This window comes from Haemorhous mexicanus, chromosome 3, assembly GCF_027477595.1.
Source record: "Haemorhous mexicanus isolate bHaeMex1 chromosome 3, bHaeMex1.pri, whole genome shotgun sequence".
NCBI lineage: Eukaryota > Metazoa > Chordata > Aves > Passeriformes > Fringillidae > Haemorhous > Haemorhous mexicanus.
Genome location: NC_082343.1, coordinates 52,688,443 through 52,701,861, shown reverse-complemented (window position 1 = coordinate 52,701,861; position 13,419 = coordinate 52,688,443). Strand labels below are relative to the sequence as shown.

Below are 13,419 nucleotides of genomic sequence, written 5' to 3'. Positions count from 1 at the left end.
AAATTGTCACTAAACTTTCTCAGACTCCTTGTAGACTTTCAATAGTGACCTTCTCAAGTGACTAATTTGACACCATAATTGGAGCCCTATCAATCTAATTAGGTACTACAGAATATAAATTAATAAAAACTAGGAGATGAGTCTTAGCACTCAAAGAATCACATTGCACCTTTAAAGCATTATGGTAGCAATCTTGGAAAGAACAGTCACTAATACCCAACCTAAAGACAGTCTGTCCTTACACAAACTAAGTTTCACCACAGAACTCTAAGTCAGATTTCAGTTCCAAATATATCCAAAGTGAAAACTGAAATCACAAAGAGAGCTGTCTACTATTATTACTGGAGAGCTCCCAAATACTGTATATTAATGGATCAGTGAAAAGACAAAGAGAAAAGATTGCCTTGACACAGCAGATTTAGCAAGGGTTCATTAAACCTCATTCACAGATAAAATAAACTTCTGGCTGACTCCCCACTGAAAGCCTACAGAAGAAAAATCCTAAAGAATTTGCCCATCTGCAAGAAATATACCTAAGCCACAAACAAATGCAAGTTGGAGTCATTGGGAATAAACTAATCTTTCCTAAATGAAACTGCTGTTCACCATGGACAATAGGTAAATGATGGGAGCTAGAAGAGTCTTCCCTCTAGAGCCACTTTGGAAGATTATTTTTTGGTTTCAAAGCAATCCTCAAATCTATTCAAAAACCACCACAAGTAAGGTAGCTGCAACTCAACCGTGTGAAGTCTTCTCAGATGTAATAAGAAACAAAGCTTGGAATCTTCCCTGACAGAAACACAGTATATATTCATAACATGCCCAGCATATAACTATTAATTAGAAATAATTAGTGAAATAAAGAACAAGTATTTGGAAAAATAAATCAAATCCAAAAACTGAGTTTCTTTCACAAGAGGTCATTATTCTTTTTCTCGCTTGAAAATTTCTATCCTGCAAGCTCTAAATTTCCCAGGAAATCTGGACACAGGCTGGACTGAAATGCACTGAATTATATGACAAGGCTGTCTCTGTGACTGAAAAAAATAAAAGGATGCAGTAGAAAGGGAAATCTTACACGATCAATCACACCTTTGTCCTAAGAGAAACTTTCTTACTTCAGCACCCATTATATTATAGTGTATCTGGTTTATCTGGAGAATTTGTTTCTGTGTATCTGGTTTGTCTGAACAACTTGTTTCTATGTGAGGTCTCATCTAGTAATTTGCAATACTTCATTAAACATTTTTTGTTGTTATCTGAGAATAATGTTATAACAGTCAGATAGAAGTACTGCATTATTAAAAAAGTGGTCAACTCATAAATGAAAGTGACTATAACATGCATGAGAATAAAGGAAAAAGAAAAAAAAGAAAAATATCCAAGTGTCTCTGCTGTTTAGGATTCCTTCTGTACTTCCCACTTCCTCAATATTTGGTTTCAGCAGCCTGGGTGCCACAGTTACACTCAAAGCCTAATTCTAGTCTTTCCTGGAGGGACAGCATTTTAGAGTCAGGGCTAGTGATGAAAAATTACCAAAAAACTCAAAGAGAGAAAGCAAAAATCACAGAATTGCTGGGGTTTGAAGTGACTGCAATCCAGAGGTTCTGCTATAGATTAGATTCCCAGTTTCCTTTTCCACTACTGATCTGACAATATTTGATGGTGCTTTTGTCAATACTGTATGCATTCCTCCAAGCAAAGGTCTAACTGCACAAAGTAAAAGTACTTCAGCCATTTAAAAAACATCTGAAGCCAGAATTTAAAAGCATTAAGCTGGGGTTGGGGGGGAAATCAGGATCCCCTGACTCCACAACTGAACTCAAAAGCAAGTATTAATCTTCAGTCCAGAACATGTCCCCTTTCTGCAGCAAACTACCTACAGCTTGTTAGCCTAGTGCTTAACATCAACAGAATGTCCCCACCCCTCAGTGTGAGAGACACCCTTGCATTTCACTCAATTAAAACATGGCACCATGTCACACAACAAAATTTTTCCCACTTCGGAGCCAGCCCCACTGCATGATCATGTTCATGTTCATCCAAGGAAAGTGCTAAATTACTGTCCTCCTGATTTTTTCCATGCATCTGCAGCTGTAGTCACTTCGGTGTCTCACTGATAAAGCATTGCATTTGATTAGCAATCAATATATCTCTTCCTTCCTAAATGAATATTCTAAAGAAAATATAAAAGTATAAATATTTAATTATTCAGTTTGAAACTGAAGTTATTGATGTATAACAAAATCATCAGCAAGGTACTGTATGACTGTGGGATTTTTCCTTTCCACTGACATAGCTAGTTGAGCATAGTAAAACTCAAACTGCTAACACACATATTAGAAGACTTTTCAGTCTTATGGCAACAAAGATGACAAGAGCAAAGATGAATACTAAAGTGGCCTTGTGTCAGACACACTGTTCTCTCTAGTCAGACTTCCTGAATTATCTCAGTATCTTTTAATATAAATAAAAGCACCTAAATAAACTCACTTTAGTCCCTGGTGTGAAAATACTAATAAATCTCTACCATAGAATGTATCAGAGATACAGAGAATACACAGAGTGGGTAGTAATTGAGATATTCTAAAGAAATATTTGGCTTAGCAGTTAAATAACATACAAGTCTGAATGCAAAATTTATATACCCAGACAGCTTGCTTTGATATGTGGGAAATCAAAGCCAGTTAGTACACCTGTGTTTGTTATTCATGCCCATTCATGTCAAAGAGAAACCACAGCCTTTCCCCCTTCCTCACTGAGAAGATCACTGCCTTTTCTGGGCATAAAAGTGCTGCTGGCATAAGAATTACTTGGTGATTAGCAATTATAAGGGTGTTCTGCAAGAAAAATAAACAAGGACTTCAGAGTATCACTTCTATTCTGGAAATTCAAGGGAGGAATTTCCCCATATAATGACTCCACATGAAAAAGCTTTCTAAAGAGAAAGGCACAATCCCCAACAGGTATTCAGAGGAAGCAGAGAGTCAAGCCAAGTTTATGCAAAGGAAAGAGGTACCTCACGTAGCACAGAGGTGAGAGATAACGTAAGAGGGGAAGCTTTAAGTTCATCTTGACAGTTGCATTTGGGCAGTTCAAATCTTGCCGGGCTGGCCAGGATGCACTCCTATACAGTTCCCAGCCCTGGACTTTAAGTCTGAATGCTATCATAACGCTGTTTTTTTGATCCTCCAATATGGCAATCCGCAGGGCATTCCATGACACTCACCCTTAAAAATCAGGAGAATTTGGTACCTAGCCATAAATTAGTCAATGTCCTTCCATTTTTAAAACAGAAGCCCCAGTTGTTTGCTTTTTTCAGGTCCAGAAGAGATCCAGCTAGCACTCTTCTCCATTTATTTACAGCAACCATTACAGCAACTCATACCATCCCTGTCTAAGGATGGCCCTTCACAATACTGGGCGTGCTCCAAAAGTGTGTGAGGCAAGGCAACTCTAACTGCCCTTGCACCCCTTTCCTTTCACTGCCAATTCCAACATGCAGTCATCTGAATGTAAAAAGCATCTTTACAGAATGCTCAGCTAATCTGATCCTTTCACACTTCCATCTGTAATACAGGTGGGTCACAACAAACCATAAACATAAATATCCAAGACTTTTTTTTGATAGTATGGGAAGTGTGAATTTCTGGTATACTCTTACTGGGAATATCAGGAGATATTTTGGATAGAATATTGAAAAAAATCCCCAAACGCATTAAAGTGATTTAGGCACTTACACACCAGCAACTTACAGTGAATTCTGTACTCCTGCATGTCTACTTTCACACTGATTTTGCATGACTAAAAGCTTTTGTGTAATCTTTGATGGCTGTACTCTTAATACCTGTGAGACTGGTGCAACTGTGCAGCGAGTCACAAAGAACCAGGATGGCACCACAGCTGACACAAAGAACCAGGATGGCACCACAGCTGACACAGTTTCACACAAACCTGCTCACACTCAGGAGTGTCTAATATCTATGTGCACTAGATAAAGATGTATTTTATCTCCTCCAGATGGAATAACATAGACTAATGTACAATCATAAGCTGTCTTGAGGACACATTTTAGCAGATCCAAGGACAAGAACACATTGCTGAGACCAGCTGCTAGAAATCTCCCTCCTTCCTCCCTAAAGGCTTTAGCCATTCATCAGGCCTGGGTTAGCTAACAACATTTTCAAGTGTTGCAATGACATCTGTAATCTTCAGGTTAAAATCTGAAGAGATGTCTGCTTGATTTGACTGTCAGGCAAGGCTCAGATCTAATGAGTCTGTGTTTTAACTGTCCTGACTACAGTATATTTTGGCCCTCCGGTCTCTTGAAATATTTAAATCAAAATAGAATTTTGCTTTGTTCTCAGAATGGGAAGTTGAAGTTGTAGCCCGACTTTTACCATACACACATTTTGCTCAGGATTTGCACATCAAAATTTTACTCAGTGAAATTAAGACAAATGTTCTCTTTTCTCTTTTGCACTTAAACTGGAACTGAACATGGTTTTCTAATTAAAAAAAAAAAACATACAAAAATACAATGTTTTGGCTTGGGTTTTCTGTGGTTTGATGTTTTGAAATTATATTTGCTTCTCATATGTCAAGACAACTTGAGAAGATATTTACTCAGAACTGTAGAAAAATATAGTGTTCACATTCTTTGCCTCACAGATGTACATTCAGGCTTTCAAAGAAACTGTGCATGCACATTCTGAATCTCTAACACTCAAGAATGTAAAAAAAGCAACTTGCAAAAAATGACTGCATTCCAAGAGGAGCCGGTTGGTTCAGTACAGCAAGTACTTAACTCTTCCTCTTTCCCTCGGTAGAGACAAAAGGGGCAGGAAGGATGTGTGCTGGGCTAGGAGTGCAGAGCAGGGTGTCATCAGTTAAGCAGAAGCCTGCTGCTGTAAAACAGGTAACAGTCCACTCAAATACTACTCCCTTTTTTGTTGCTAGGTTCACCCCTCTGCGAGTTCTGACACAGTGGGCATATTCCACCTCCAGTGGTAAAGAGTACAGCTCATAGGGAGCAGTTTCTGAGTGGGTAACATACATTCACTAGACCCAAGATGTCACACAGAATTACAAAATAACTAATCTATGCACTTAGAAATAAAGGATGGTCAAGGAACAGATCCAAATATATCAATCAGTACTAGGTATAACGAACATGCAAAAAGGACCATCAGATTTGCTCCAAAATGGTTTCAGCCAATGATAGCTATAGCACAACAAACCCTGCAGCACAAACTTTATACCCAAACATCTGAAAACTGTCCATCATCATCTTGCTTTGCACAAATTATAAAGGTATTGCCAATATGGATATAGAAAAGTGACTTCTAAGTCATACAACCAACATGATCACAGGGCAAGGCATTTTGGTATCGCCTCCCTGCCAAAACAGTACCTCCTGGCAGCTGAGCTTCCTAGCATGCCCAGAGGAGAATGCTAGAGTATTCCTAGAAATGGAAGTTCCGACAGACTATACAACACACTGATTTCCCTTACGCACTGGTCCAGGGACATTTTGATACCTAAACAAATCATGCTCCATCATTGGCATTTTACAAAGAGAAAATACAGCTAACAAATTACACAGCACCTATGCACACACAATACAAAATTACAAGTGTGCACAGCCCATCTCATGACCACTAATGCTCAATAACAAACTTTGAGGTCGACAAGTCCTTTGCCTGTGCTCTCCCATGGAGGAAATTGATTGTCCTACTTAAGTTTGCTAAAACTGGAACCACCAGTATTCTGAATCTTAATGTAAGCTATCTCCTATTTAATCCAGGGAAACACAAAATAGAAATGAAAACAATTGACATCTGCCAGTAGGAAAAGGGAATCAAACACTGTCCTAAAATGAAGATTTTCAAGGCAACAGCGAATTTATTTGCTAACCCCAGCATTCAGTCATGCAGCCTCCGCTGCAAGCACTGATGTGTGTGAAACACTAACCTTCATCACTTCAACTTGCAGGTCTTCATTGAGCGATGGAGTCACTTTGACAGCATTCAGCATCTGATTAAGCAACTGTTTCTCATCTGAGTCTGTTTCCATGGATACAAACCTCTCATCAGACAGCAGCTTCTGCAGAGAGAAAATGGCAATACACGTGTTGAGACAAAAACTGCCTCTGAAAAGTACTGCTCCTAAACCTATTAGGGATTGGTACTAGGGTGGTTAGGCTTTCTGTCTAAAATTTTCAAATTAATCCAATAATATAAAATACAAGAAAAACAGCAAAACTGGGAGATCTGTGTCATGTCAGTTGCCATTGCAGTATCATCTTTGCCCACCCACATCCCTAGTGCCTAGAAGAAAGCAGACATCAATAACTGATATCACTTCAAATAATGTCCTTAGCAAAACCTCTCAGTATTTTAGAAGCTGGGAGAGACTGCAACCTTTGCAGCCCCCCAGATCAAAACAACATCAAATTTTTAAAAAACCCAATCAAGCTAACATCCTGGCATTAAACTAGTGCTATCAGATCTCCTGCCCAACAGGAGACAGTCACCTACTGTCCCAATTACTCCAATAGAGCACAAATGCTGTGGAAGTGGCAGTTTTGATCCATGGCAAGATGTGTTTTGTGTCATACAGAAGCTGACTATTAATACATACAATCAAGTCCTCAGACAAAGAGCACAGTTAACAAGTGACTAAAACAAACACATATAGAAACCAACCCAAGCTGAGGTGATATCAAAATTCCTTGTCCTGACATTGGGTTGGTTGAACTGAATTCAATACAGACTGACTGGACTGCAGACTGAATATTTTAGACTGATCAGATTTACTTTGTCCAGTATCCCAGAAACTATCTCCTGAAATCGTCAATGGCACTATTTCCTTGGAGCTCTACTACAAATGCCTCTTCCATACAGTTTATAACCATCTTCATGGGTGTCTCCTATTAGTGGCATGCCTTCTGCAAGAGATGTAGCTGCACAAGTCTTTTCCCAGCTCCTATCTTCTCAGAAGATCCCACAACAGAGCAAAAGTGGCTTGTCTTAGATCCCAGGAACACAACCTTGCTCTGTCCTAGTAGAGAGAGACTTTGAGCAGCCCACTTCCCTCTCCACATTCTGCATCACATTTTTACTGATGCTCATCTGCAGCTTCAACATTGCAGCACATTTCACTGCTTTACTCCTACTTCTTATTTCCTATGCTTGTACTGGTTTTGGCTGGGATAGTGTTAATTTTCTTCACAGGAGCTCAAAGAGTGCTTTGTTCTGGATACGTGACCAAAACAGCACTGATAATACACCCAAGTTTTGCTATTGCTGAGCAGAGCTTACACAGCCTCAAGGCTGCCTGTTTCTCAGACTGGCTCCCCAGCAAGTAGGCTGGGGGTGCAGAAGAGTTTGGCAGGGGACACAGCTGGGACAGCTGACCCAAACGTGGCCACTGGGATACCCCAAACCATATGACACTGTGCTCAGCAACAACAGCCGAGCAAAGAAAGAGGAAGTGGAAGGAACACAGACATTCACAGTTAAGGTATTTGTCTCCAACATAACAGTGACCCACGATGGAGCCCTGCTTTCCTAGAGATGGCTGAACTTCCTGCTCCAAGGGAAGTGGTGAACGAATTCCACATATTCTTTTATTGGCACATGCAGCTTTGCTTTCGCTACTAAACTTTGTCTTAGCCCACAATTTTCCTCACTTTTACTTACCCTTTTGATTCTCTCTCCCATACCTCTGAGAGGGAAGGAGTGAGTGGGTAAAGCTGAACTGCCAGCCAGGGTTTAACTCAAAACATTTTAAAGCATTTCCCACATAGCAGAATATCAAGTGCTTTAGCACTGTACAGCCTGAAGAGACTTCACTCAATCTGCAATGACAATAATGGGGTTTTCTATATAAAGAAGAATGATTAGTTCAGGATGGGAGATATGGAGCTGTTGGAGTCCAGTGCTAAGATGACAAAGGAACTGGAGCATCTCTCTTATGAGGAAAGGCTGAGAGCTGGGACTGTTCAGACTGGAGAGAAAAGGCTCAGGGAGAATCTCACCACCACATATAAATATCTGAAGAGAGCAAAAAGGACAGGAACTTTTCAGTGGTGCCCACTGACAAGACAAGAAGCTCTGGGCATAAACTGAAACACAGAAGGTTTCCTCTGAACACCAGGAAAAAAATTTACAGTAAAAGTGATCAAGCACAGGCTGTCCAGAGAGGTTGTGGTGTCTCCAGCCCCAGAGGCACCTCTTTTCCAGTCTAAACAGTCCCAGCTCTCAACCCTTCCTCATAAGAGAGATGCTCCAGTCCCTTTGTTATCTTAACAGCCCTTCCCCTCTACAACCACACTGTGCTCCAATATGAGGAACTATCTAATCAAGTGTCTGACACTTCATATGCTGGATAAAGGTGAATTTGAACGATCCACTTACATCCTTATATTCCCAGAACAATTTCTTTCTGGCTCTCCAAGGGAAAAAATTCTTTTTGGAAAATAGATTTTATACCCCAGCAGTGTGCCAGGCTTCTCCACAACTAGCATCCCCCTAGTGATAAGTATTTACTGACTTGTACTCATTTGTCCAATTAAAAGAACAGTAAACTCCTTTAGTTTTTATACTGTCAAACCCAGGAGAGTTTTTTTTTTTGTTGTTGCATGTGCTGCACTGCTGTTCTCTTTTGCAATTTCATAGACTTCCAAATCAGATGCTGTTTCTACTGTTTCCAGTGTACAAAAAAAACAGAAAAGTGTCCACACATAAAGAACACAGCTCCAGATCCTCTATTAACCTCTCCATCTTCCAAGCACTGCTGTCCTCTTTTCTAATCAAAGAAAACAGCAAGTCCCAGCTTAATTTCTAAGATGCTTAGCAGTGGCAAACTTTTCACAGGGCCCACAAGGAAGAGTACATCTACATTTCAATGTTAAAATCCAGGACCTCCCACCTATCTGCAAAACATTTTTAGGCCTCTTCAAAATCACCAGCCTTTACTTGCATCCTAACTTCTGCACAGAAATGTGAACATTATTGTTAGGTTCACCCAAGGACAGACGCTTTTTCTGTAGTATTTTTCAAAAGAAAAGCCTAGATTTGCTTGACACCCACTGCCTGCCAACACACTCCCACTCTTAAGTCATACCTGCATCCCTGCTAGAGCCTGTTGGGCCAGCTTCATGCTCTTTGATTCCAGAGCCAGTTGAAGAGGAAGGAGACACTTCTCCCTAAGGAAAATTTAAAACAAGTGAGAAGGGAAAATGCAATTAAAATTGCTATTCAAGTTACATTCCAGAAGGGCTGTATCAGTTTCAGAAAGATCATGTTTGCATACAGCATCCAAAGATAATTTCACAATTCTGTGAAGCACTTTTACCCTCTAAAGAAAGCTGGCATATTTCTTCACACACTTCACACATCTCCAATCCAGAAAGCACCTTTAAGTGCTTTCACATTGTGGCTTTCTTATACTCCCTCTGTTAAAGTGAGGAGAACTCGCATTTGAAATCAGCAGATCAACAGGTGCCAAAACAAGGTATCTGTGCATTAACTGGCACTCCATCAGCCAGACACAAACAAGAAAAAAAGAAGGAAAAAAGATTACTACAGTGTATAGTACTAACTGAAGGATGCTAAAAACTGATGGTTATTTTGACCTGCATCTCTTCTAGGCAGAACACCACATTTGTTTTAGACTTTCTACAGATTTTTGCAACAACATATAAACATTTTGGGCATTGTTAATACAGAATGAATTTATTCTCATATTAAAGTGGATTAACACTGGGAGGAGAGGGGAAAATGAAGAAAGTCATAAGCCACTGGAGTGGATCCAGTTCAGTTTCATGATAATGAAGACAGGTGGGAGCTCCTATGGCTTATGTGTAGCTACCTCGCACATCAGCATGTTGCCTGCCATCTGTCATCACATACTGCAATGAGCAGAGAACAATAAGAGCTTTGATAGATATCCCAAAAAGAAGAGCAAAAACTGACAAACAGAAGGATGAAAATTAGAACAGATTCAATTAGCTGAACTTCCCATCCTTGCTAAAAATGTTTAACTGAAAATCTAATTAAGGTTGCTGCAGACTGTGTTCCTACTGTATTCCTGGAGAAAATGAATTGCCATTGTGTCATTTCCTGTTCTTGTTACACACTCAGTCAATTAAGCCTTTAGCATTTCTATGCTACAGCTATGAAACACCTGCAGAGATATCTTACAATGTTTGATTAGCTTGAGCACCCTTCACACTTCAGTTCAACCTGCCATTTAAATGCATCATCTGATAGCATGAGAACATGAAGGACAGGCAGATAATCCTCAGGCAGAACAGAAGAGAAGGATGTAAATTAACACAGTCCCTTCTAATGTCTTAAGAATTTAGTTCAATAAGGCTGCAAAATAGGGAATGCAGATTGCAATTACCTCAATGGATTTGAGTGCAGTGAAGTAAGGCAATGACTTTTGCCTGTATACCTTGCAGCTCTTTTATAATTCCACTCTGTTTTGAGCAGTCCCCCACCATGGGATTTCACTGCTTACTGCATCATCTGCAGTTCTGTATGGTTAAGTGACAATTCATGCAGGTTTTGTAGTACTACACATGTAAGGCATTTTACATAAGTGAAGTCCTCAGAATGAGCTGATGCACAACAATATACTTCAAAACATGTTTAAGAACATTCTCCATTTACATAATGTACAGAAAGTAGTTTCACACTGTAACTCTTGAGTATCCATACTGTTGCATGCCGGTGTGGACAGTTTGAGGCACAAATACCAACTTAACCCTGATTGAAACACATCAAGTACAACACAGAGGGAGAATGAAAGGAAGGGAACACCTTTGATTTGGAAGAGAGGAAGCTACCTGCCAGTGCAAGCAGAAAAGCTCAGCGACAGAACCAAGTGCATAATCCGGGGCCAGTACCTCCCAGAGCACAGGCTGTCCCTCCTGAGCCACCTCACCCCATAACTGTCAACTTTGCCAGCTGCAGAATGAGTGATGGGGACACACACAGCCTTTATATTCAGCACACTAGGTTACAATGACCTTTCTAGTTGTCCAAGCTTGCTGTGGCTTGTCAACCTATCAACCTACCTCTTACCCTGCAGGTCTGGAATAAGGGATGCTATGACAGGTCAGTCAAAACAGACTGCCAGAAAGGTCAGAGCAAGACAAATTACTATTGTATGTAGAGAGATCATAAAAATCTTTCTATTCTCACTGTAATGACAAAAAAAGCCTTTAGTGAGAAAAGAATAATGGCTCATTAATCCACTCTCATGACAAAAACTATAATGAAGATAGGAAATTGCCTAAACTTAACTCCTTGTTGTTAGTGCCTGGAACACACTCTCACAGCCCACCTTCCCCTCCCTGACTTAGGGAAAGGGGCATGATAAATGAAGCATTTTTCCCTTCATGCAAATGGTGATAATCCTATTATTTTTAATCCCATTTCTGAAAATTAAAGATTAAAAATAAGACAGCTCTCTGCATTATCTTCCTGCTGAAATTACATAGGAGAAGCAAAATTCAGAACCTCAAGGCCTTATCAGCATCCAGTTCGCATTCCATAGAATAATTCACAGCCCAGTCAAAGAACAGATAAGAATTTGATTCACCACTGTTGCCATTTTCTGATACACTGTTTATTAGGCAGGATAACAGTCACAGCCAAAGTCTGACATAGAGTCAGAGTAACCAATGATTGAAAATATTTTCTCCATCTTGGCTGCTTAAAAAGAACAGAGTAGCACAGTGTAATATTATTAGCATCACTTATTCAAGAAGAAGAGTTGGCCCATGATGAGAAAATAATTGGTAGAGACGAATTCTCAGAATTCTGCAAGTACCCACAGCTGCTACCCTTATGTAAAACAAACAGAAGCAAACACTGTCCTTGCACAAATAGGAATGATTTAATTTACATAAAACAAATTCTAGCTTTGTATATATGAACACATATACATATCAAAATAGAAACATAAATCTTTTTTCCTGTACTAGTTTAGAGAACATTGATAAAAGATTCCACCAACAAGTTCAGGCATAATGGAAGTATCTAAAACCTGGACTAGGAACATAGAATAGATGCATCATTTTTCAAGTAATAACTCTTCAAGAAGAAGGAAGATTTAAGTCCTTGCTCACATTCTAGAGAAATGATTACTGCAGAAATATTATCATCCCACTTACAAAGAGAATTACAGTCAAACTCAGGTTGGAGAGAGGTTTGGAATCCATAGTATATAAATACAGGGCAAGTTCTCCCATCTCCACAATGCCGGAAGTCAAACCAGATGATTACAACAGACCCCTCTAGCACTAAAATTTCTACCTCTATGCAAGTACAAGTTTGTCAATAGTACTTAGAGAAATAGTAGAGCAATAGGGGGAAAAAAACAAATTCTGAAGTCTTCCAGTTAGAACCTTCCTTTTCAAGAAAAAATAAACCAACAAATCTTTATGACACTGTGCCACTATAAGATGATCATGCACCATTATACAACTTTGGTGCTACTGTGCTGTCAAAGAATGAACAAGTACTCTGTTGCAATTTACAGGTCCTGGGAAAAAAAAGGAAACAGTTGGGAGACTGTTGCCAAACTATGTAGAGATAAATGTCGACTTGCATCAACAGGGCCAGGATTTTAATCCAGTTACTCACTAACATAGAGACACCTGTGGGCATGCTTCCTGTATCACAAGATTTGCCTCATATATTTGCACACATCAGGTGAGCTTCCACCTTTAAAGAAATTGTAATCTCTCGCTGAAGGCCTTTTCATTTTTCTGTCTCACCACTTGCATCCTTTTTTTTTTTTTTTAATAAATTTCATTATTTTCCTTCCTACAGAGCACAAAACTCTTTGGTTTTATCCAGTTACAAGGGAAAGGCTTCTTCTCCTCTGACTTAAGGTTAAAGTTCCTTTTCTTTCCATATCCAATTTTCTCACCTCAGCTGCTGATATCAGCTCTCTCTCAGAGTCCCATCCAACTCAGTATTTGATTTCTCCTTCCTCTTTTTCTCATGTATTCCCTCTTCCCTTCAATCCTTTTGCTTTTCAAACCCAGACACGAAGTCTTCATCCAACAGTTAAATAAGCCTGCCTTTGCAGGGAAATATGAGTTGCTTATCAGAGGATGTTTAATGGCACAGGGGAAAAAAAAAGGGCAGAATAATGCCTAAATCTAATTTCACAGTTTCCTAGCTAGAACTTTAATAATTCTTTTTTCAACCTGGAATTGTGAATGAGATTGCAATTTAAAACTGCTTGGTATTAAAGAAGTGACATAATGGTATTTATAATCTTTTTTATTTACATCCTTCCTAAGATAAATGAATTTGCCACTACAGAAGCAGCATAACTCTACTCATGGGAAAGGCAAACATAAGCAATTTAATCCTCCAGCCAACCCAGTGC

At 39.5% G+C, this 13,419-nt stretch overlaps 1 protein-coding gene across 4 annotated transcripts in view; it reads right to left on the bottom strand.

Annotated features, from left to right (window-relative positions):
- Positions 1 to 13,419, bottom strand: part of ARFGEF3 (ARFGEF family member 3) — a 110,137-nt gene that overhangs the window by 86,865 nt on the left and 9,853 nt on the right. For all 4 annotated transcript variants that reach the window (XM_059841813.1, XM_059841812.1, XM_059841815.1 and 1 more), the window contains exons 3-4: positions 9,130 to 9,211; positions 5,974 to 6,105 (exon numbers count right to left, since the gene is read on the bottom strand). In XM_059841813.1, the coding sequence (XP_059697796.1) occupies positions 5,974 to 6,105; positions 9,130 to 9,211 (214 nt within the window). The remainder of the gene's footprint in view (positions 1 to 5,973; positions 6,106 to 9,129; positions 9,212 to 13,419) is intronic.